Source organism: Hyaena hyaena, unplaced genomic scaffold (assembly GCF_003009895.1).
Source record: "Hyaena hyaena isolate Hyena2069 unplaced genomic scaffold, ASM300989v1 scaffold_111, whole genome shotgun sequence".
Classification (NCBI taxonomy): domain Eukaryota; kingdom Metazoa; phylum Chordata; class Mammalia; order Carnivora; family Hyaenidae; genus Hyaena; species Hyaena hyaena.
Genome location: NW_024080743.1, coordinates 1,114,668 through 1,141,212, shown reverse-complemented (window position 1 = coordinate 1,141,212; position 26,545 = coordinate 1,114,668). Strand labels below are relative to the sequence as shown.

General features: G+C 35.0%; 1 protein-coding gene across 1 annotated transcript in view; it reads left to right on the top strand.

Moving 5' to 3' along the window:
- The window catches only part of HFM1 (helicase for meiosis 1), an 86,998-nt gene extending 61,038 nt beyond the window's left edge, over positions 1 to 25,960 (top strand). The window contains exons 30-38 of the mRNA XM_039236472.1: positions 7,772 to 7,852; positions 8,055 to 8,170; positions 10,708 to 10,787; positions 11,780 to 11,883; positions 18,137 to 18,250; positions 19,687 to 19,777; positions 24,429 to 24,540; positions 24,630 to 24,784; positions 25,466 to 25,960. Of these exons, the coding sequence (XP_039092403.1) occupies positions 7,772 to 7,852; positions 8,055 to 8,170; positions 10,708 to 10,787; positions 11,780 to 11,883; positions 18,137 to 18,250; positions 19,687 to 19,777; positions 24,429 to 24,540; positions 24,630 to 24,784; positions 25,466 to 25,535 (923 nt within the window). The 3' untranslated portion in view covers positions 25,536 to 25,960. The remainder of the gene's footprint in view (positions 1 to 7,771; positions 7,853 to 8,054; positions 8,171 to 10,707; positions 10,788 to 11,779; positions 11,884 to 18,136; positions 18,251 to 19,686; positions 19,778 to 24,428; positions 24,541 to 24,629; positions 24,785 to 25,465) is intronic.
- Positions 25,961 to 26,545: the final 585 nt, after the last annotated feature.

Genomic DNA, 26,545 nt, shown 5'->3' with positions numbered 1-26,545 from the left:
TCCAAAGTTCTGAAAAATCACTGATTCCTGCCAAACAGTGCTGCCTGAGACTGAGCATCTGAGCATGGGAGATGATCACCCATAATCCTGTAGAAAGAGATGGAGAGAGAGAGAGAGAGAGAGGAGAACCATTGGCTCAGTTGTAATCATGTGACATACAGCGTCACATACTGCTTACATTGCAAAGCATCGCTCATTTATCAAGTTAAAATTTGTTAGAAATTTTTGCTTGTCTTGTGGAACACTCATAGAACAAGTTACTCACAATCCAAGGTTTCACTTATAGAAAAACAAAAGTATGCACTTTAATTTACATAGTGTAATTAAAAATTATTTTCATGCTTCCTGTAACTCTTTGAAAACATTCTTTTAGCAGTAGTTACTCATATATATAGTGACAGTCCGATAGATAACTTTTTTGTTAAATTGAAGGAAAAATAATTTTGTTATTTTTAAGATATAGCAATGTGAAAACTATACTTTTTGGTCGTAAAAAATTTTCAAATATTTTCAGGTCAATTTTTTTTAATGTTTATTTTGAAAGAGAGTGCTTGCGTGTGCAGGTATGCACTTGTGTGTGAGTGGGGGAGGGGTAAAGGGAGAGAAAGAGAAAAAGAGAATCCCAAGCAGGCTCCAGGCCCAGTGCAGAGCAGAGCCCGACTCAGGACTCGATCTCACAACCATGAGATCTTGACCTGACCACAATCCAGAGTTGGACAAGGCTTAAGCAACTAAGCCACCTGGCACCCCAGGTCAGTTCTTAATGTATGAGGTGTAAGCATTTAAACTTCTTATTCTTTAAATAGATTCATAGTAAGAAGTATGGGCTTTGTTTAATGTTTGAAGAATTTGATTTTAAATTCATTTGCATTTGCTGTGCCATTCTGAGTTGAAAATTTAATGTATTTGAGAAATGCCAGGATAAAACAAATGCCTGAGCACTATGGAAGCATGCAGATTTAAATGCTAGTCAAAATGCAGTTAGTTATTCTTTATACCACTTGGTGTATAAATACATTAAATTGCAAAACCAAGGACTCCAGTTCATTAGTGTTAACCTTTTCCCGATAAATAAATAACAAATGATAGTATAAGATTTGACAAAAAGTTAAGAGGAGATGCTCTCTCATTTAAAAAGTGAAGTCATAAAGTGCATAAATCTGATTAGCATAAATCAGGAACTATAAAAGTCAAAGTAATATTCTCTTAGAAATATTAACTTCAGTAGCTTATACACAGACCAGTTAATTTAAATTTATGATTAGGAGGGGTGCCTGGGTGACTCAGTCGGTTGAGCATCTTAGTTCAGCTCAGGTCATCTCACAGTTAGTGGGTTCGTCAGGCCCTGTGCTAACCACTTGCTCAGAGCCTGGAGCCTCCTTTAGATTCTATGTCTTCTTCTCTCTCTGCCCCTCCCCTACTCACGCTCTATCTCACTCTGTCTCTCAAAAATAAATGTAAAAAAACCCTTAAATTTATAAGTAGGATGTAAGGCTAAGTGTATCAGGGATTATGTGCCACTATTATCAGTTTTTTAAGATTTTTTAAAAGCAGCTAACCCTTGCCCCACCAGCCATTATTGACCCTCTTAAAGTCATTTTAAATATTTTCCTTAAATACTGATCTAGTTGACATTAATAAATTTATTTTATTTTTTAAATAAATTTATATTACTTTGAATACTTAGAATTAAGGGTTTAAAATATGTAAATTCATATGTGACAAGTCTTTGAAAATGTATGTATTTCAGATTATTATAGTGATGGAGTTAGGGATCTCTTTAAGTTATACCTGAGTACAACTTAGGTCAGTTTTCTTTAAGAATCTAATTTTTCCAATTACCAATCTCTGTAAGCTTAAGTTTATATTTGCTGACAAGACAAATTCAGACAATTCTCAGGATATGAGAGGTGGGGTGGGGACGGGAGAGGCCTTACATTTTCTAAGTACCATTTCTAATAGAAATAAATAAAAGTTTTTGTCCCTTAGATAATTAACATCCATATGCTAAGATTCTATAAAGAAATTTGTATACAGTTCTTATTCAAGGCCAGTCTGTCTTGAATTTTTTGGAATTCTTCAGAATCTCTAAAATTCAATTCCCAGATGGTAGTTTTTAACCACTGGGAGTAAATGTGTGTAGTCATTGTGCACCATCTTGTGGTGACATTTAGAAATGCATTTATTAGGAGTCCTTGGATTAAGGGAGAAAGCAATTCCTTATCCCTTATTGCAAAACAACAAGCTACAAGGCATTTCCTCCTACTCTTCCCATCCCCAGTGCCTTCTATTTCTTTCCTATATAAATTAAACGCATATTTGGGGGAGAACTAAGGTAGCTAATATAACTAGGGACACAGATTGGTTGAGAGATCAGGCTCTGGAATTAGACTACATTAGTTAGAATCTCAGATTTGCTATTTATTATCTGTATAGTTTTGAACATGTTACTTAATCTATGTATGAACTTATTATTTTCTTATCTGTGAAATGGAGATATGATAGGACTGCCTTATAGGCAGATAACCAAAGAGGAGACATTTGAGGAAAATCTGGAACATATGAAAAAAAGCCCAAAATAAATAAACCAAAAAATGGATAAAAGAGGAACAGGATAATTCAGGAATGTAATAAAACATCATATGAGCAAATTAGTAACACCAGAGAAATTAAAGATTAAGTTGCAACCATGAAACAGAATAGGATGCCATGGAGGGAGGGAGAACAATTAGAAAACAACAGTGAGCACAGAGAAGTAACAACTATGATTGGAAGAAAAAAAAAAACTGGAGAAACAGAAGATAAAGTCAGTACAATCTAAATGAAAGCAAAAAGGAGACAGAAAGTATAAGAGATAAAGGGAATTCTGGGAGTCTGATAGCTGACTAATAAGTGTTCCAGAAAAAGGGAACAGTAAATCAGAAGAAATAATTTATGAAAATTTCCTGCTCTTGGAGATACAAATCTGCAGATCAAAAAGGCTTATTCAGTATTAGGATAAGTGAAAGAATATGTACAAAGGAGGAATGATTGCAACTTTTTAGAACATCATATATAAATCATAAATGCTTCCAGGGAACAAAAATTGAAATTTTATTAATCTTTATCAGTAGCACTGGATGGTAGAAGATTTCTTAAAAATCCAGGGGGAAATGATTTTCAACCCTGTTTTCTATACCCAGCCAAACGAGTAAGTGTGAAAGTAAAGTAATCAATACATTCAAGGACTTAGAAAGTTTACCTCATAAACATCTTTTCTGAAGCCGTTTCTTGAGGATGAGCACAGCATAACAAAGCAGTTAACCAAGAAAGAAAAAGTCAAAGAGGGGAGCCTGGGCAGCTCAGTCAGTTAAGCATCTGACTCTTGATCTCAGCTCAAGTCATGATCTCATGTTTCATGGATTCAAGCCCTACATCAGGCTCTGCAGTGATGGATGGTGCTGAGCCTGCTTGGGATTCTGTCTCTCCTTCTCTCTGCCCCTTACCTGCTTGTTCATTCTCTCTCTGTCTCTCTCTCTTTCAAAATAAACTTAAAAATGAAGTCAAAGAATCCAAGAACAGTGGATTCAGTGAAGAAGCTTAATGAAAGGAAGTTCCAGGATGACAGCTATAGGACAGCCCTAGATTGCATTAGGAGGAAGGTGTAAGGCTCAAGGAAGGAGGTATCTATGAGGGAGGAATAAATAGGTGGTGTTTCCATATAGTTGTCTTTGTCTTAAAAATATCAAATACACTTTTAAAAAATTTAAGGTACTATTGCTAGACTAAAAGAAAGGCAGTAAAACTTCAGGGAAAACAATGTGCTGCTCAAGAAAGAAAAGCACTTCACTTGATTCTGTATTAAAAATATTTTTACTTTCTGTATAGCTCTCAAATCAGTCCATTCTCTAACTCTACTATTACCATCACTCTAGACTGAGTTGCTTTTTTTTTTTTTTTTTGGTTTTGCCTAGACTCCTACGGTAGCTTTTTTTCAAAATGCAGATTCAACTATGTCCCTTCCTTGGTTGAAACTTTGTAGTGGCTCCCCATAGGTCTTAGAATAAAAGATCCAAATCATTAACATCCCTTCAGGGTTCCACACTGTGACGTGGTCAGTCAGTCCTAAGCAGCAGTGGGGTGGCAGCTGCTAGGTAATCTTGCCCTACCTCCATAGAATTGGCTGGTAAGGACATAAGAGACCTAAATGCATCTAGGCAGTGTTATTACTTACATAGACAGCAAAACAAAATCAGCATGTTCTTAGCAGCTTGCATTCCTAATCCCACAGGATAACATTGAGCTGGAGGGACCAGATGCCAGAAATGGTGGTTTGCTTTGATTTTGAGACATCAACCATAGGCTGCACCTGCACCTTGCAAGAAGCAAGGTGGAAAGTCCAGCACCTCAGTGGAACCAGAGGCAGATGGGAAACTGCTTCATAGTAGTCTCACATAAGATAGGGAGCCTCTTGCAACCTAAGGCAGATGAGAAATGGCTTTTAACGCCTCTTCACAATAGTTCTTAACTTGAAATATCCCAAAGAGGATCGGAAGGCATTCTGAAAATGGTTGAGTCTTTCCTACACGGCCTATGTGGAGACCTGGAATTGCCAGGGTAACATGGTGGAGCCTTTCTCCTACAAATATAGTCTGACCTTTCCCCACTAATCTCATTTTGTGTGCTCTCTCTTACATACTGAGCATCAGCCACACTGACCTTTCAATTTCTCTGATATGCCCTGCTTTCCCTTGTCCTAGGGCTTTTGCATATGCCATCCCCTCTGCCTGAAGTACTGTTTCCCCTACCTCTGCCTTCTTAACTCCCATTCTTTCTTTAGTCCTCAACCCAGTGTTGCTTCTTAAGGAAGCCTTCTAAGACATTCCTGACCAGAATGATACCTCCTGTCCTTATATAGCATTGTGCCTCTCTCCTTCATAGCACTTTGAACAATTTTAATTTTATAGTTACTTTTATAGTCTTTAAGTAATAATAGTAAAGACAATACATACTCTAATATATTAGTTTATCACTTAATTTAAAAATGCTTTCAGGGGTGCCTGGGTAGCTTAGTCAGTTAAGCGGCCAACTTCAGCTTGGGTCATGATCTTATGATTCGTGAGTTCTAGTCCCACATCAGGCTCTATGCTGACAGCTCAGAGCCTGCAGCCTGCTTCAGATTCTGTGTGTGTGTCTCTCTCTGCACCCCCCCCCCCAATAAATAAATAAACATTTTAAAAAAATAAAATGCTTTCAGATACTTAATTTCACTTTATCTTTTCATCTCTGTTACATGAACAAAATAGGTATTATTTTTAATGTTTTTTATAGATAAGAGCCTATATTACGACTCATGTTTTCTATGTATGTATGTATGTATGTATTTAAAAGTAGGCCACACCCTACGTGAAGCTTGAACTCACGACTCTGGGACTGTAAGTCGCATGCTCTACTGACTGAGCCTGCCAGACACCCCAAAATTCATGTTTTCTTACGTTAGTTTGGGGTGCCCTGTACTTGACCACTGTGTTTTTTGTGTAAATACATTAAATATAAGGTAGCATGCTGTGAGCCAGAGACACAAGGAAAATGCTGGAGGTGCTCAAAACAGAGAGAAATCACTTCAGATGGGGTGATAAGGATAAATCTTCACTATAAAGGTGCCATTTAAGTTGGCCTTGAAAGTTGATAAGCTTCTGGTGGACAAAGAAGTGAGAGGCTTCTAAGATGATAAGGTACAAATTGTATCAAGGGTACAATCATAGAGAGTCTTGAGACTATTTAAATAATGGCAAGCAAATGTGTTTTGATGGATATGGATTAATATGGGTGCCAGAAAGGGAGGCTAGAATTACACTGTGGAAAACTTTAAATATGGAATTAATTTCCTTGGCAGCAGGAAGTAACTAACAGTTTTAAGTGGACAAATGACCTGATGAGAACTGAACTTTAGGAGGACTAATTAAACAACAGCATGTAAAATAAATTGTAGCGTGGTAGGACTGGACAAGGAGACTTAAGTGACTGAGAGATGAAATTATCAACTAGGGCAAAACTTCTAAGCAGTAAGCTATGGCATACCTTGCAAAGTATAATGTTGAAACCTTTCAACCAAAGACTATTGGGAGCACACCTATATTTGAGGAAAGTTGATTAAGTATTTTTAAACTTTCTATAGTAAAAGAGCACAGCTCTGAAGGAGCTGTGGGTTTTCTTAGGGAGTTGAGAGGAGCTTTTTTTTTTTTAATTTTTTTTTTTTTTTCTGAAAGAGAGAGACAGGCAGAGACAGCTTGAGCAGGGGAGGGTCAGAGAGAGAGGGAGATACAGAATCTGAAACGGGCTCCAAGCTCTGAGCTAGCTGTGAACACAGAGCTCGACGCGGGGCTTAAACCCACAAACCGTGAGATCATGACCTGAGCCGAAGTCGGACACTTAACCAATTGAGCCACCCAGGCGCCCCGAGAGGAGCTTCTTTATAGGATTTCAGCTTGTGCTGGTGATTCTTGGGAGTTTAGGGAGAGCAGAATTGGATACTTTCAAAAAGTAGAGTATTGCATATATTGGTATGGTATTTGTCTTAGAGATGGGAGGGTTAAGGAAATAGTAGTCATTTGTGTTAGCCAGAAGAGGGGGATATTTAGTTATTTTTGTGGTTCTTCAGTGTCCTTGCCTCAAGTTTCAGAAATAATTACACAGTAGTTTTTATCTCTGTCTTTACTACAGTCATAGAATGGTCTTATCTGAGTATTGTTTATATTCTACCAAAGTTGGTTATATTCAGTTGGGAACACTATGGTTCAGCTGTCAGCCTGCAGTTTTAGTACTTTATCACTACCCAATACATTGATATGGTTGGCCCTTAAGGCATTTAACTAGTTGCCACTTGTGATGAGTAGCCTTATCCATGTACTCCAGGATGCTGTACGGATGTTATCATTGTCTAGATATGCCATGTCTTGAAAAGGGTTGACTGAGCAAAACCATTAAAAATGAAAAGTAAAGGACCAAAAATGATTGTAAAGGTTTTCAAAACTCTTCACTCTCTTCAACATTTCTAGTTTACTTAAAATCTATGGTCCAGCAAAAATAAACTTATTTCTATTTCTAGGGTATGTGGTTTGCTGTATTATGCCCTCTACCTGGAACATCTTCCCCTGGTCCCCTTCTCATGCCCAGACCCTGTCTGTCAATTCAGATGTCTGTCCCTTGCCCCATGTTACTAAGATCAAGAAAACACCTATTTAAAATGTTATGAAGAATAAATTATATATATGGATATACTACCTCGGGGGGGTCAACCAGGAAGCAATCTCTTTTCTCTGTGAATTCATATAGCAAATTTTTTATACCTTTGAAACATTTATTTCAATGTTTATTAAATATGTATGGTGTCCTACCTACTTGAAACTATCATTGATACCATTAAAATGACATGATGTTTGCTTCTTTCCAGGTTCTTCTTAAGTGTAAGTATAGCAGCAGAGAAGTTTCAAAACTCCACCCTCATTCTTACATCATTCAAGATAAGAGTTACTGATATTCTGTGGTATTTGGCTCTATTTATGTCAGGGAGTTTAAGAGAAGCTTATAGGTGGGTCGATGCTCCTTGAGAAAAGCTGAAAAGCTGGGATTGGGCTAATAGCCCGGCAGGGACTAGCTGTTACCAGAAATACCATTTTAAACATATTAAACAGGTTAACTTGAGGAAGTATAAAATCATAATCTTTTTGTACTGTCTGAAAAGAAATAAACTGTAGTAAAAAGTAGTTTTTTTTTCCTTATATTAATTTAGGAATGACTGCTTGTAAAAAACCTGGGAACCGAGAATGTAATCATCACTGTAAAAATAAACATACATGTGGACATGACTGCTGTGAGTTCCATAAGACAAATTTATTTCAGGTTTTAAAAATTGAAAGGTCTTTGAGTAATAACATCCTGATTATGTATGATATTTATATTATGTATGCAGTTTATAACTCAAATAATTTTCTGTCATGAAAAAATTAGATTAGGAATTATGAAGAAATTTGGCTTTACATGAACACTACCTAAAGTTTAAATTCTTTTCATAGGTAAAACTGGAGTTGCACAAAAGTCAGAAATGAAAGAGCCAACAATCTCTTCATATTTATCTGATTTAAGAAATAGGAATGCTGTTTCATCACTTCCTCCAGTTAAACGTCTCAAGGTTAGTTTTAATAACATCCCTTGTTATGTAATTTAATAATATATGAATATTCCTTTATATCCTGTATATCAATTAGGTAGGTATCTGAAGTGTACTTTAGTTATTTGAGGGCTATATTTTCAAAATACTACTTCTAAAGGAAAAGATATTATAGTTCTTAATAATTAATCTGTAAATCTACTTTTGGGACATAGTTCTACATAGTACTTTATTAGTCTTTTTTATTTTTTGTTAACCAAAGAAGAGGGAAATGAAGAGGGATATGTCACTTAGGTTGGTCCACCAATTGAAACTAGAGACACTTGCCCTTTCCTGGTTCTGTTTGTGTTGGAACTGGTGTGGAAAATCTGAAGTTGATTTTGAACATATACCTAGATGAGTACTGAGCAAGAGCCTACTTTCCAAGTCATGAAAGAATGGTAGCTTATACAGTTGATAGGGTTGTCAGTGGCAGACTTATTTTAAGGCTACATCATCAGATTCAGGGCAAAATGATTGATCAGGCCACAAAAAAGAGGCAAGAAAATGGCAGAGTGTCCTGTTTCTTTATTCTTCTTTAATAAGAATGAAGATTTTACTGGCCATGTGTAGCAACATGGATGGACCTTGAGGGTGTTATGCTGAGCGAAATAAGTCAGGCAGAGAAGGACAAATATCATATGTTTGCACGTATAGGAGGATTAGGAGGAACTTGACGGAGGAACAAGGGGGAGAAGAAGGGCGGAAATGGTGGGGGAAAGGGAGAGAGGCAAACCATGAGAGACTCTTGAATGCTGACAAAAACTGAGGACTGATGGACGTGGGGGGGAGGGGGGGATGGGCATGGAGGAGGACACTTGTGGGGATGAGCACTGAGTGTTATGTGGAAACTAATCTGACAATAAACTATTTGTAAAAATAAAATAAAATAAAATAAAAAGAATGAAGATTTTAAGTCATGATGCTAAAACAAGGGGAATATTAGGAAACGGAGAGGCACGTAGTTTGAAATGGCTACCACTTTCTCTGAGATAATATTTTTTTAGTATAGTAGCCTAAGCTTTTCCTCCCTCCCTCCCTTTCTTCCATCTTTCCTTCCTTGTTCCTTCTCCATTCCATATTATTCCTTCTTTCCTTCCATATTCATTTTTTTAAAGTTTATTGTTTTTAGTAATCTGTATATCCAACATGGGGCTCAAACCCACAAGCCTGAGATCAAGGGTCTCACACTCTTCCGACAAAGCCAGCTAAGTGCCCCCTTTCCATATTCATTGAGCACCAAGAACATGCCAAGGACTGTTATAGGTGCTAAGATACTGCTGTGAATAAGACTGCTCTAGTCCCAATCCTCCTAGAGCTTATAGTTGAGTAAAGGATATAAATAACTAAATAGGCTTTTTCAATGTAGAATGGTGCATGATTCTGTAACAAGTTTAAAATAACTTGAACTTGGATAGAAAGTATACTCATTCTACATTTGATAGGCCAGGAAAGGATTACAAATAAACATGACTGAGACTTGAAGCCAAGTATGGAGAGGGAGGCACCATAGTGGTGGTAGAGAGAGATAGAAAAGTATTCCAGACATAGAAAGTATACAGTGGTCCAGAGCTAAGAAAGAGCCAGAGAGAGATCTTTTAAAACACTGAAGTTATGCAGTATGTCTGTAGTTCAGGTACAAGTTGGGGAGTAGAGAGATGAAGCTGAAGAGGCTGAAGAAGTAAGTAAGAGCTAGATAATGAAGGCCTTTTTGCTATTTTAAGGATTTGGACTTTATCCTGAAAGTCTTGGGAAGCCACTAAAGGGCTCTAACCAGTGACATTACCAGAATTGCATTTTATAAAGTTCACTCTGGATGCAAGGTAGAAAATGGATTGGAGGATGGTAGAGAAGGAACATAAGGACTCATTAGATAGGTTTTGCAATAATCCAGGCAAGATTGACCTACTCAAATGTAATGGCAGTAGCAGTGGAGAGAAGTGGCTAGGTTTAAAATATCTTTCAGAAATAGAATCAACTACCCTGTTGCTTAATTGCTTATGAGGGGTGAAGTAGAAGGATAAAGATGATGACCAGCTTTCTGGATTCAGCAGCTAGGAAAAAAGTGAGGCTTTACTTGGGTAGGAACTCCAAAGGAAAAGCAAATTTAAAGAAGTAGATATACATTAAGTTCAATCTGGTAAATACTGAATGTAGAAGCCTGCAAGATGTCTAGGTAAAGATGTTCTATAGACAGTTGAATATAACAGAAAATCAAGAGAAGGAGCTGAGTAGAAATATAGATTTGAGAGTCATTCACATGTAGATGACAATTGAAGCCAGGAAAGTAAGTGAGATCTTTGAAAACGTGTGGAGGAAGAAGAGAGGGCCTAGTAGAGAACCATGAAGAATCTATATATAAGAAGGGCCTGAGAAGAAGATTTGATTTGTAAACTAGCCTGAGTTTCTCATAATTCATTGGTTTTGGGACTTCATGTACCAGCAGGAATTTTGCTGTTTGGCTTGTCAAAAAGTGTTCCTATGAAATTGATAATTAAACTTTTCTTTTTCATTGATAGATGCAAATGAATAAATCTCAAAGTGTGGACCTTAAAGAATTTGGTTTTATTCCAAAACCTCCTCTTTCCAGTATATCAAGGTATAAATATAATGTTAATATCCCAGGTAGAATAGTCATCATAAATTCTTTGCTTCTCCAAATAATCATTTATTCAGAGAAAGGTAAACACTGGCTACGTTCAAATCACAGTAACTATTTAGTTCCATAATGAAGTAATGGCATCATAAGAGTTTGGTTATCTAAATTTATTTAGAACTCTGAAGTTATAGAATATTTTAACATTCATTGAATCATCTCTTTCCTGGGAAACTACCCATCCTATATGCCTTGCCTTCAGGCTTTTTCTGCCTTTTAAACTTACCAGAAGACTAAAGTATACTTTAAAAAGAGAAATCATGTTATTGTACAAAGTTTAATCTTTTCCACTTAGGGGCCCACTCTATATTAATAACACTTCAGATTTATAAAACAATTTACAATTTAAAAACTGCACATTTATGCATTATCTCTTTTGACCGTAACAACAACCTAGCTCATAAAATGAAGTATTTCTATCCCATTTTATAGATAAAATAACTGAAATTTATATTCCTAGTTATTAAGCAGAAGGCCCTAGATGATAACTCAGCATTCTTTTTCTATATCATGATGCCTAGAAGGCAATAGTCTATGTCATTTTCCTTCCAGATAAGGGTATTCCATATGCAGGGATGACATTTAATATGCTTAACAAAAAATACAGAACAGCCACTGACCAATCAGAACATATGTCAACAGTACTTCAAGAGATCCTAGCTTTTGTTATCTAATTGAAAGTAGCATTAGCAGTAGATTTTTAAGGATATACACAGATAGCAGATATCTACATATATGGGACATGTAAAGATGACTAAGTATTTTGCTTCCGTTAAACACCTATTTTTTTTTACCCTTTACTACCCAGGCTAATGCAGTCTATCATAGAAGTGTTTAGTAGATGGACTTTTTTTTACTTATATGAGTAAGTCATTTTCAAATTCAGCTTAATTTTAATATTTAATATTTTTATGGTTTTATTTATCTTTACAAAGGTCAGAGTGTTTAAATATACCTGAATTATCTATAATGGAGCAGAGGGATCAGCATGAAATTTGTGCAAAGGTTCAACAAGAGCCATCTGAATATCAAGCTAAAGGTAAATTACCATTGATATTGCCTTGAAAGAGAAAATTATTATTACTTCAGAATAACAATGTTATTGAAAAACCAGCATCTGAAATTACTGTGTTTAACTTGGCAACATTTTTCTCTTGGATTATTGGACCAGTTTCAAATTCTTAGGTATGTTATTTCAGACGGTCTTGCTATGTTTGCCACAGACTTTTAAAAAAAATCTCTGCCCCACATAGCATTGACTTTTTTTATTTAAAAATAATATGAAGAAAAGTCTAGAAAGTAAGGGACCTTGAGACATACAAAGTGTTAAAATGCTGAACTATTACTTTTGTATGTCTTTAGAATTATTTAAAATAATTTTATGTTTATAAAATTAATCCAGTTTTACAAAATATCTTTGTGACCTTGGGAAAATTATTTAACCCCTTTAGGTCTTAGTCTTATCTTTTAAATTAGGGGATTAAATTAGGTGTCTTTTAATATCTCTGTCTATGATTCTTACAACTTCCATGATCACATGAGAATATAACGTAGTTTGTGGAATAATATAGATTGTATGTAGTCTAGATTTGCTTTTTATCTATGTCATTCATTAATTTCTTTTTCAACATTGGGATTAGTTTTCTGTACTCTTGATCTTATTATTAATGGCATCATTTGTCTGGGTCATGCCATTAATAGGCAGTCTATTAAAATGTGTGAGAAATAATCCTGGCCATAGAGTTGTTTGTTTGAGTTGTTGTATATAGAGATGGTAAACTTGAGGTTTCCCACAAATAATTTCATGTGTGTGGACTTAGCATCTATTGACACTCTTTTTTTCATGCTGTCACTTTATGCTTCCTCTGACCATAATGTAAGATCTTAAGTAGGCCAGGGCTGGACACCTCTTATGACATGGCAGTCATTAGACCCAAATAAGAACAAGAAAAGTCCCCTAATCTGCTTAGAGTATCAGAGCATTTATCCAACTTCCTCAAAGCCTGAATATCATTACCACAGGGAGAGAAGGTGTGAGACTGTCAACTCTTATTTGTGTATCCCTCAACTTACAGCCCTCTAACTTATTCCTTGTTCTGCTGATCTTTTCCCTGCCTATCTGCTTACTTTACTTATCCTTCTTTACTTACTTATCCCTCTGCTTATTTTCATATTGTCTTTACATAGTTTCCCTACTTCGATTTCTTTCCCACCCCAATTCAAATCCAGTTTATATTATGATATTAAAGTCTTGTCTGGTAGTTGTGTCACCTCTCACAAGATATCTACCCACTTTATCTCAATTCCCTCATCTGCATGTGTTTTAGGGATTTTATGATTAAATGAGGTAATGTACCTAAAGCTCTTAGCATAATATCTGTTACTATTAGTAGTAGTATTTGAGTATATTCATTATACTTTTCACACATTAGTTTTGCATGACAAAACATACTTTATATGTATTCAAATATTGCTCTTGAGAATGTTTTAAGAAAAACATGCCAATTTTTGTTATCCTAATTCCAGTTTCAAAAAAGGAAAAAGAAAAACGTCAGAAACTACATGAGAAAGCATGTTGAATCATAAAATTTAAATTGTAAGGGACCTTTGTGCAATTTTTCATTTTATAGTGAAAGAAACCAAGACTCTGAGAGATTAAATGACTTGCCTAAAATCACATATCTAATTAATGGCAGGGCCAGAAATAGATTCTATATCTCTTGATTCCCAGTTCAATGCCATTTCTATAAAATGAAATTGACTTTTAGTTATCCATAGAGAATTGAAAATCGAACCTATATAAACTCTTTCAACTTTCCACTGTACAGCTATATATTTCTCTATTTCTGCATCCATCCTTAACTCTGTCTTAAAAGAATAATTATCTTTTCTCCTATTTAAGGTTTATCTCTCCACCTGTAGGTCTGGTTTGGTTTTTTTTTTAGTTTTTTAACATTTATTCATTTTTTGAGAGACAGAGAACATGAGTCGGGGAGGAACAGAGAGAGAGGGAGACACAGAATCTGAAGCAGTCTCCAGGCTCTGCGCTGGTCAGTTCAGTGTCTGAGGTGTGACTTGAACTCACAAACCGTGAGATCATTACCTAAGCTGAAGTCAGGCACTTAACTGACTGAGCCACTCAGGTGCCCATCTCCACCTGTAGTTTTGATCTTTCCAATCCTGCCTCCTCTTAGGGAGGGCCTTAGGAGACCAGTATCCATTTCCTCTTCCCATATTATCAATCTCTCTTCCTTATTTCTTTCTCTTCAGCATGTAAGTACGCTCAAGTCTCTTTCTTCTTCAGCTCCCTGTTCTCATCTAGCTAGTCATGACTGTTTTGGTGGTAAGTGATGGAAATGCTACTCAAAGTGACTTAATCACTAAAAAAGAAGACCATTCATGTAAACTTGTAAATCCAGACATGCATCTGGCTTTAATCTTGCTAGATTCGGGCCCTCAAAGATTTTAGTCATGCCTCTGGTTTTCTCTCAGTCTTTTAGATATGCCTATTACTACTTGGCCTTATTTTTTTCAGTAGTCTTTCTCGCCCCTAACTCACATCTTCCAAGTTTAACAGAGTTGGTAGAAAAACAGTCTTTCCCTGTTAGCTTTGGCAGACCAGACCATTCTAACTGGCCTCAGTTGAGACTCGTATTTGTCTCTTGATCAATTCCATTAGCCTGATATTGGGTCATGTGTTCCTCTGCTGTAGCCCTAGGGACCAGGGTACCATGAATGACATCCTCACCAGAATCATATGGAATAGGTAGAGTCAGTTTCCCCTTTGAGAAAGATACTCCTATTAAAAGAAGTGAAAAGGGGTGCATGGGTGGCTCAGTTGGTTAAGCATCTGAATCTTGATTTTGGCTCAGGTCATAATCTCACAGCTTGTGAGTTTGAGCCCTGTGTCAGGCTCTATGCTTATATCACAGAGTCTGCTTGGGATTCTCTCTTTCCCTCTCTCTCTGCCTCTCCCTGCATCTCTCTCAAAATAAATAAATAAACTTAAAAAAAAATTTTTTTAAAGGGAAAACATGTCAGACAGACCAAAAAAAAAAAAAAAAAAAAATCACCAGAGTCTTTATACACCTAATGTCTTGCTTTCCCATCAAAACAAAAATTCTTCAAAAGGCAGTTTATACTCACTGTGCTCATTTCCTTACCTCCTAGTCACTTTTCATTCACTAAAATTTGAGTTCTCCATCACTCTTTTGAAACTGCTTTCATTTAGACCATTTAGTGATCTAAGTTCTGAATTTAGTGAACTCTTCAATTTTTATTTTCTTTGACTTTTGTAGTAGTTGACACATTTGGTCTTTCCCTCCATTTGGAAATCTCTCATTTGGTTTCAATTAAACCATTCTACTTTTCCTACTGCTTCTTGGATTACTTGGGCTTTTCTTCCTTTTGATGTTGCAAAAGATTCTTTTTTGTTTCTTTATTCTTCTTGCTTTGGAAACTTGTCTTATACACTGCCATTCAAGTCCATGGCTACAATTACTAACTACATTCAGATGATTTCTGCATCTGCATCTTTCTGTCAAGCCCCTGACCCATCTATACAAACACCTTTCTGGACATATCCACCTAAAAGTTAACATATCAGCATCTGAACTCTTTCTGTCTTCTCTGTACTTCACACTGCTCCTTTTCTTTTCCCCTTAGGTTGGTGAATGAATTCTCTTTTTCTAAGCTGCTAAAGGCAGAAAAGGAGTCATCCTAAATATCTTACCTTACATGCAAATAAATCGCCATGTCTTATCTATTTTGTCTCCTAACCATCTCTCATATCTGTTCTTCTCTCTCCCTTCCGCTGATACTCTAACTTAGACATTTATTGTTTCATTTATTGCAGTATCTGTTTTACTTTTCTCTTTGCTTTCAGTCGCATTATCATCCCATCTATAACTGTTCCAAGTGATCTAATAGGCATCTCTGATCATGTAAACCTCATGCTAAAATATCTTCAGTAGCTATCCATTCCTATAAGGAAAAAAAATGAATTACTTAATATTGAAATTAAGCATCAACATAATCTGGCACTTAAATGCCTGTGTGGTCTCAATGAGCCCTTTTCTTTCCACTTTGTGTTCTAGAAATCCTGAAAACAGAGTTTTCCAAACATTCTCTGGTCTCCCATACTGCTTTGTCTTTCACGTGTCGTTCTCCCCTCATTGAGTATCTTGCCTTCCCCTCTTGCCCATTTCCACAGGCACCACTCTACCAAGCTCAAATTCAACGTTACCTTCTAAGCATTTAACCATCTTAGAGGTGTCCCCTCTGACTTCCATTAGAGGTTTAAGTCCTGTTTCTTTTGCATTGCCATTACACTTTGTGTCTATTTCTATTTTTAGTGTATATTATATTGTGTATGTATATCCATGAACAAAAGTAGAATAATGTGAACTGGAGTTGTAGAACAGTTGAGAGATAATGTAGGATTTGGCTAAGTGAAGAAAAGTATAGAGGATATTTAAAGTGAAGGAAACTTGGTACACTGGAGGAAGCTTGTGCCGGTTTGTGAGAGATGATTATTAATACTTGGGAATCTTTCAGCCATTATTAAAAGTTTAATTATATAAACTTTCAATTAAATAAGTTATACTAAAAACAAAGACTATATTCAGAACTAATATTCTCCTACAAATTTCTGTTATCTGTGTTCTTGAGATTATATACCTCTATTTCTATATCTGTATGGTGGAAATACTATATAATGGAGTGCTACTATGCATTTCTTCTCAAATTTACATTTACAGATATTATGTTGGAAGTTTAAAATTTATTATAATAAGAGTATTTATACCATAGAAGTCAGCAAACCTATACATTAGGACTTGATTTATTGTTTGGTTTAGGTTTGTGAAAGTGATGGAGAAAATGTTAATAGGACAGATTAGAGACACCTAGGTAGCTCAGTCAGTTGAGTATCCAATTTTGGCTCAGATCCTAGTCTCATGGTACTTGAGTATGAGCTCCATATTGGGCTCACTGCTGTCAGCGCAGAGTCTGCTTTGGACCCTCTGTCCCCCTCTCTCTCTGCCCCTCTTCCACTCATGCTCTCTCGAAAATAAATATTTTAAATAATCGTGCAGATTAAATTTAACAGTATGTTGTATATATAGCTGTTGCATTGAGAATAGCATGAAAAGTTGAGGGAATATTCTTCTAGTATTTGAAAACCATTGTCTAATTTAGCAAAGAAGTTGCCTAAGTCAGTGAATGAATGAGTAAAGTCCCAACATCTATCTTTGTTATTTTACTTTCATCTTAGTTGTTAAAGTCAATAAGAATGTTAAACGGCATTTATGTGAGAACTGTATTCATTGGTTAATTGTAACCATAGGTTGCCTACAGATGTAAGAGTTTGGCAAAACTCAGTGAAAACATTCCATGAAAATCAGGTATATGGAATTTGCAATGAAGCATGTTATATATTTTAGTATTATTTGTAAATTGTGTGCTACATATCCTTTACCTATAATAAATACGTATAATAAACATATATATGTATATAAATGCATACAGTTTTTGAGAAGCAATTTATTAGCACAATTACTATGGAAAACTGCAAAAGTAAGGGCATTTATTCCCTACAGCAATCTTATGAAATAAGTTCTTTTATCATTCCCATTTTACAGAGGAGGAAATGAGGCTCAGAGACTTTAAATTACTTGTCTAAGATTATACAACTAGTAAATGAGAGAAGTGGAATTTTCACCCAGGTAGTCCTCTAAGCCCAGGCTATAATCAATAGATAACACTGAAGATTTTTTTTAGCAGATGATTAAGATCTATTTTGGATAAATTTATTTCATAACAATATTCAAAATTCACCTGTAGGGAGAAGAGGTGGGAGGAGGAATGCCATTTTATAAATTACTCATTTTTAGAGTAGGGCTATTCTCATACAAGAATTAATAGGGAAAATTATTGTGTCTGAAAGAATCTATTGAAAAGTCAGTTTAGTGCAACTATCAGTATATGTACTACAGTAAATAGAATTGGTTGAAAACAATGTTCAACAATGCTTGACCCGATACTTTTGAAAACTGTTCAAACCTCAGTTTAATAGTTGAAAGATGTGTTTGATATATCAATAGAAAATAATGTTAATGGTTTAAAAAGTACCTATATTCTTTTATACATGCACATGACAGATTTTTCTAGATGGAACTCTTCTATAACTTCAAATGAGAAAGCCCCTCAAACAGTGCTGTTCAACAGACATCTTAATGCATCTGGAAACCAGAATTTGACAGATGCGGATAAAAGTAATTCTCCATTCTCAGATGTTCTGAATGTGAACTTTGAATTGGGAAATGAAGTTTGGGATGATTTTGATGATGAGAACTTAATAGAAGTTGCTGATTTTTCAGCCAGTACTGAGAAGACAAAAACATCAGGTAAAATTGTATTTTATCATGAAATAATTTCATGAGAAATTCTTTGAGTATTTTTCAGTTCAGTTTCTGGGACTCATTTTCTTTGCCTTTTTTATGTGCTTGCTTAATTAGCTTTAGTTATGATTTTTAGCAAAACTGAAAATGTGACCCTTCCATAAATCGCATTTCCTTCTCTTTAAGGACAGAGGTCGAGGTTATTCCATGATAATGATGCAGCAGATGAACTTTTTCTATTCTGTTGCTCCCCTCTCTTGTTAAGATTGTTTATTCAATTTTCCCTCATAAAACACACTATGCAGCTCTCAATTCTGTGATCACACATAATCTGCTAATGTTTGTGAAGGACAAAAATACTCCATTTTTTTGATGGGTACGTGGGGATTTATTGTACTATTCTCTCTACTTTATTTTTTCTTAAATAGTTTATTGTCAAGTTGGTTTCCAAAAATACTCCATTTTTAAGAGTATTCATCTGCTAGGAAAATGAAAGACACCTTTTATTTTTAGCAGACGTACTGATTTTTTTCAGGTATAAATAAACTAATAATAGGAAAAAATTAATTTCTTCTGTATTGGATATTGTATTTAAATCATTTACAACCCCAAAATAATGGTACTGAATTTTCTGAATTACCGGCAGATTCACTCTACCTCACTAAAACAGAAAATGAAAATCTTGGTAAGTATATGACGAAATGGAGATATTTTCTCCCATGATGGCTGATAGAAGGAAATCAGTCCTTCAGAACTATAGTTGCCTCTTAATGTATTCCACCCAGTGCTCTTTAAGAAAAAAATCTTAAGCAATTAGAAGTCAAAATATTCTTGTTTTAGAGCTCTAAGAATACCTAAAGAGCTGTTACTCCTTCCAGAAGGAATAGGATTTGACCACCTTCACAAAATAGGCCAGGAAAATATATAATGTGGAGTCAGTAGGCACAATTTCCTATATCACTGGACAACTACTGGTCCCTACCTCACAATTAATAGTCATGTGTATTGCAATTTAAGAGGAAATTTGTACTGATTCTTTGAGGTAGCCTAATCCTGTGAGGGCATAGCTTTGACACTGGGAAAATCAGTCTCAATAAATGCCATGTATATAGCACTTTAAATGAACTTAGCTATGTGCAGACCATTGAAAATATTGAATGAAATTCAAACCAATCATTTACCTAAGTAAGTAAGTAAAAGTGGTTTGGGGCCTTTTAGTATAGTGACTAATAAGCTAACCTGTGTGTTTATAGTTTTACTCCCTTAGCTTGGCTCCTTTATTTTTCTATGCAAATTAAATGTGATTAATGAGAAGAATTATTCATTCCTTCTTTAATCAGATCATATCTGTTGGAGAGAGCCTTTGTAGAACTTCTGAAAAGATCCATTCTTCTGTTTCCTGACATTTTATTTCAGAATATATTTTGTATTTCTTTATATAGGATTTAGAAACACTTTGAGTTCAAGTATCAGGGGAAGTAAGCTATCCCTTCAAGAGTCAAAGAGCAAATTCCAAGGAGAAATGTCAAAAAGGCAAGTTTTGGAATTTTGGTTTGAAATACTTTACAATTGTATATCTTCCTGACATATAACTGGAGAATGGGGATCAAATCATTAGGTGTCAGAGAAGCTATAAGGGATTAGCCAGCCTGAACCTTCTTTCTCTTAGAGCTGTGTTTCTCAAAGGGCTATTGACAGACCAACCACTTCAAAAGTATTGAAATATATTAAAAATGCACATTCCTAAAAAAATGCACATTTCTGGGCCCTACACTCGACTTACCAAATCATGGTCTCTGGGGCTAGAGTGCAGGAATTTTCACTTTTCAAAATACTTGAAAACTGAATAGGAGTTTGACAGGTAGAAAAGAAGAAGATAAGGCATTCCAGGTAGAAGAAGCATGTGTAAAGGGATAAAGCTTGAAAAGGCATCTCATGCTTAAGGATCAGTAAAGTGTTGTGTATATGGTCACAGCATTGAGGCTGAAAGTGGTCTGATTATAAAGAGCCTCAAATGCCATATTTAGATAACTTTACCATATCCAGTAGGTCAGGGGTCACAAACAAACCACCTTCAAGATGTGGTGGGCCAAGGCCAACCACAGAGCATCCCATCTAAAAGACACAACTGTAGAAGTATCACAGTTCCAGATTTCAAGATATACTACAAAGCTGGGGCACCTGTCTGGCTCAGTCAGTAGAGCATGCAACTCTTGATCTTGGGTTTGTAAGTTTGGCCCCACATTGGTATAGAGATTACTTAATAAAATCTTTAAAAAAGATATGCTACAAAGAAATATTAACCAAAATAGTATGGTACTGGCAAAAAAAATAGATATGACCACTTTTTTATACCATATACAAAAATAAACTCAAAATGGACTAAAGACGTAAGTGTAAGACTTGAAACCATAAAACCCCTAAAAAAATACACAGGCAGTAATCTCTTTGACCGATTTTAGCAACATATTTATTGATAGATTTCCTCAGGCAAGGGAAACAAAAACAAAAATAAACTATTGGGACTAGGCCAAAATAAAAAGTATTTGCACAGCAAAGGAAACCATGAACAAAACAAAAAGGCAACCTAATGAATGGAAGAATATATTTGCAAATAATATATTCAATGAGGCACTAATATCCAAAATGTATAAATACTTATACAACTCACAAAACACCAATTTGATTTAAAAAATGGGCAGAGGGCCTGAATGTCATTTTTCCAAAGAAGACATGCAGATGACTGACAGACACATGGAAAGATGCTCAGCATCAGTAATTATCAGGGAAATGCGAATCAAAACCGTGAGATACTATTTCTCACCAATCAGAATTGCTAGTATCAAACAGACAAGAAATAAGTGTTAGTGAGGAGGTAGAGAAAAGGGAACACTTGTGTAGTGTTGGTGGGAATGTAAATTGTGCAACTACTGTGGAAAACAGTATGGAGGTTCCTCAAAAATTAGAACTACAACTATGGTAATATCACTACTGTGTATTTACCCAGAAAAAAGCAAAAAACACTAATTCAGAAAGATACATGCACCCCTGTGTTCATTGCAGCAGCATTTACAAAAGCCACGATATGGAAGCAGCCCAAGTTGTGGGAATCAATGAATGGCTAAAGAAGTTATGAGTTATTTATATATTTATATCTATAAATTACTTGTCCATAAAAAAATGAGATCTTGCCATTTGCAACACCATAGATGGATGGAGAGGGTGTTAAGCTAAGTGAAATAAGTCAAATCATATGATTTCACTTACATTGTGAAATCTACAAAAACAAAGCAAATGAACAAACACAAAAACAAGACAGACTCTTAAATACAGGGAACAAAATGATGGTTGCATGGTGGTGGATGACAAAATAGATAAAGAGGAGTAAGATGTATAAGATTTCCACTGGTAAAATAAGTCACAGAGATGAAAAGTATAGGACAGGGAATATAATCAATAATATTCTAATGTGACAGATGGTGATACACTTACTGTGGTGAGCACTGAGTAATGTGTAAAATTGTTGAATCAGTAACTTGTACACCTGAAGTTAATATAACATTGTATGTCAATTATATTTCAATGATAAGAAGTAAAATAAGTAAATAAAAGGAGCAATCACTACTCAGCTCCAGCCATTTGTTGCTATGCAAGAAATCAGTGTCTACTGTTGTCAAATATTCTCATTTTCAAAAAAAGCTAGGAATCTAAAATTTGATGTGACATATCCTGACTTATAAATTTTGAAAACTAATTTTTTAAAATGTGATACAATCTATATCAACCTCCTAGGTGTAGTCTAGTTTTTAGTCTCCATAGTAAGCAGTAGGAAGCCTTCCAAGATACTTAAGCAAAGGATAAACAATTTGATGAGACAAAACTTATTCTAGTGATTTGTAGATGATATACAGTAATATGATATATATAGAGATTGAATTGTAGAAGGTGGGACCACGAGAGGCATGGTGGCCAGTACAAAAGACAGGTGATAATAAGGCCTAAACTAGAGCAGAGTTGATGGAAACTGAGAAGTAGTTAGATTTTTTTTAAACATTTCATAGATAGCACATACTGGATTTAACAATTGATAGGATACAGTAGTTGAGGAAGAGGGAAAAATACATGGCAAGTGGGTAGATGAAGATGTTATTCTGAGAATATAGGACACACAGACATTTGGAAAAGAAAATAGTAATTTTAAAAATGTTCAATTTTGGGGTACCTGGCTAACTCATTCAGTCAGTAGAACATGAGACTCTTGATCTTAGGGTTGTGAGTTCAAGTCCCATATTGGGTTGTGGAGCCTACTTTAAAAAATTGCAAAAAAAACCCTTCAACTTGAAGTATTTGGTTTTTGGACTTGGTTATAAGTCATGGAGAATAAATATAGCCATAGCCAAAACTTTCCCCAGAAGTACTAACAACTTTGTATTCCAGGTCTAATTTAATTAAGGATTATTTATTTCTCCTAGTTTAAAAAATATGAAATTTGTGGTCTTTTGGTATTTTTGCTACTATTTAGTCATTTTACTGATTATCAGCATCATAGAAACCATAGATTTCAGAGAATTCCAGAGCTGAAGTGTGCTTAATTTAAGCATTATTTAGTCTTCCCACCACAAGATACTTGAATCACCATCCAACATCACTGGCAAGTATTCATGCCATTTCTACAAAAACAGCTCTAGTGACCAGGAGCTCATTCACTTCAACATGCCTGATCCGTATTTGGATCTCTCAGACTGTTCAATAGCTTCTAAGAATATTTGTCTAAAATTTGTCTTGTTACTATTTCCATTCATTGGTTCTAACTCTGAGTCATTCATAATCATTAGAAGCATCAAAGTAGAACAAAGCTGTGGGTGTAGAGAAGCAAGAAATAGGTAGGAAGTAGGAAGATAACAAAGCACATAGTTTGGTGAGCCATACCTTTAGAAACTATAAATAATTTGGGGAGAGTTTAAAAGTGACGAACAAAAGATAAATGGATTTAAAAGGGAATCCTTATCAAATAGCCTCTAAAGAAAAAATGGTGCCCTAGGTTGCCACTAGAAAGAAGGCCTGTGGGACCTGAGGATTTGGGGTGGAAAGGAATCATGCTTTTCCTTTTATACCCTTTATTACTATTTTAATTCCTTGCCTTTGATCAAAGACAAAAAGATTCAATCCTATCAATACATGTACTTCTCTACTACCTGTACCCACTGCTTATTACTCTTTACATGGCTGTCATATTTTAGCCTTTGAGTGTCAGCCTAAATTGTCACCTCTTCAGACATGCATTCATGCATGACTACCTTTTTAAAGTGGGTTTATGTCTTCACACTATTTCTTGTAATATTACTCAGTTAATTTCTTTCATATCATTTCAGAATCTACAATGATGTGCATTTATTGTTTACTCATTGTCTGCTCTTCTACTATATGATAACTCCGTGAGGATTTGTTTACCTCTTTATACCTAGCTCCTAGTACAATATCTGGCATATGGTAGTGAATAATAGATGTCTTTTAATGAATAAATTTAATACGGAAGATTGAAGGTGAATTGCAGTGTAGTTTTACATAGTAAGATAAGTAAAAGTCTGTCTATCTACAGAGCAGAATAGGGAAAAGAGATTAAAAGTTAACCAAAGTGAGATTTAGAAAAGATTTACAGATTGGTATGTAATAAAAATTAGGCATGAGACCCAATTTTAAGGAAAATTGTGGAATGATTATTTCTGTAGGCTTTTAAAAATAGTATTCTTACCTAATTTGAAATATATAAATTGGGGGGCACCTAGATGAGTCAGTCAGTTAAGCATCCAACTCTTGATTTCTGTTCAGGTCATGATTTTACAATCATGAGATCAAGCCTTCTGTCTGGCCCTGCACTGGGCATGGAACCTGCTTAAGATTTTCTCTTTCCCTCTCCCTCTGCCCCTGCCCTGTTTGTGCTCACACTCTCCCTCTTTCTCAAAAAAAAAAAATTTTTTTTAAATAAATACATAAATTGGTTTTTGGTCTAAAGGAAAGGACGTACACCAGATTTTCCATAAGTCTAAGAAACAGAGCATCTTTTTTTTGGTAATAAATATGACATACTTTAATCATGTTCCCCAAAGAATCACTATTGATCTAAATTAAAATGGTTTGGTTCTCTTATTTCCATATTTTACAAATAAATTATTTTGATTTTTAGTGTTGTTTCATCACATGAGAAGACAGATATTTATTTATCACATTCTCCTGTGTTCAAGTTTGATGCATCCTCCATGACAAAATTACCTCAACAAGCTGGAAATGCAGATATTGTAAGAATCACTTCACTGTTTTTCTTTTAAATTTTGCCTAAAGAGTTGAACTGTCAATGATTGCCTTTTTTTGTTTTCCTTAAATAAAGGTCCATATACAAGAAAGAAAACAACAAAGTCTGTCACCAGAGATTGAAAAGCTATGCTTTACTCACTCTAAAAAAATACCAAATTCTTCACATTTTATTGAGAAAGTGGATTTCTTTATTAGCAACAATGAATGTAAAAAGGAAATTGATTTCAGGTAAGAATTCTTTAAAGACATTTCAAAACTATACCAATAAAAACTTCTATGAAGAAATTCAGCATTCCTTTTTCCTTGACTTATTTTAAAGATCAGAGCCTAAACATTTTATTTACTTAAAGACATTAAAAAGCTAGACCCCTGGTGACCTAAACTCCTTAAGATAACTCATAATTTTAAATACCTCAGTTTTTGAGAATATATGTTTGATATTTTTAATTAAAATAGTATTGCTAAACATTTTTTTATGGATTTGAATACAACATGTTGATAATGTAAAGTGTAAAATCACTAAAATCCAAATGAGATTGGCTAATTTTTCAGAAGTTCAAGTTGGATTTTAGCCATCCAGCTTTTTTGTAATTGTAAAGGTTCGATGAAAAGTCATATTAAGTCTAATCAGTGCCCCACGGCTGGTCACTTCTATGGGTAACTGTAACAGTTTCTCTCTCTCTCTCCTAAATAGTCAAAGATTACAGACTTGTTCACACATTGATTAAATGTCATTATTTTTTTTAATGTTAAAATAATGCCTAAGAGTCTTGATCCCTACTTTTCATAGTTTATGAAGCCTGATCTCCCCCCAACAGACCTCTTAACTAGGTTATGCATATTGAAGTTTATTTGATATATTAACCTCTCAGCAATCTATATATATTTCTCTATTTGCTTCCCCCCCAGGAGGTATCATCCTGATGATGAAGCTGAGGAAATAAAGTCTTTTCTGGGAATATTTGATGGTCTTTTCTAAAACAAACCAAAGAAAGTTTATATTAATACAACAAAGTATAAGATATCCAATTATAAAGCAAGCATTTTATTTTTTTAAAGTTGTTCATAGTTCAAATTTTTTTCTCTTGGATTTGATCAGTTTGTTGACTTATTTGCAACAAAATATTTGGATTGATTTATTTTCCTTCATGAAAAACACTTTCACAGTGGGTTTGTTTCAGTAAGCTGAAAATTAAGTTGCACCTGGAAATTAATTTGGCTATTAAATACATCTTGTTTGCATTTTGACAGGTAAACAATTAAATAATTATTCTTAATTTTCTTAACAAGAAGAAAGGTATTCTATGAAAGCAAAGTGATGCTAGGTCACTGAATCTGTTTATTGTATGGATTATTATTAACCAATATTGTTTTGTTTTACTAATGGTTTTTAAGAATCCATGGCTGTCTGACCCTGTTGTTATATAACTTGAAATAATAATAAATGAAACATTAATTAATATAGATTATTGTTTTACTTTAGCTTGTTTTCCAGAGTGGTGAATTCTAAAACTTTGTTACATTGACCTTTACTATAGCAAACACTATTCAAAATTCCTCAAAAATTTTCTCTCAAATTTATTGATATTTATTGATAAGTAGTATATAGGTAGTCCAAGCAGTGTTTATTATTCAATTTATTTATAGATACATGTGAAGTTGAAACCCACTTAAGAGATTTTAGGAATTTAGGGGATCTGGGTGGCTTATTTGGTGAAGTGTCCGACTCTTGATTTCAGCTCGGATCATGATCTCACGTTTCATGAGTTTGAACTCTATCAGCACTGATAGCACAGAACCTGCTTGGGATTCTCTCTCTCTCTCTCTCTCTCTCTCTCTCTCTGCCCCTCCTCTCCCCCTCTCAAACTTGCTCTCTCTCTCACTCGCTCTCTCTCTTTCTCTCTCTGAAAATAAACCTAAAAAAAAATTTTAGGAATTTTTCTTTAACCATAAGAGCCTTAGAAACAAGAAAAGTAGAGAAACTTCCAG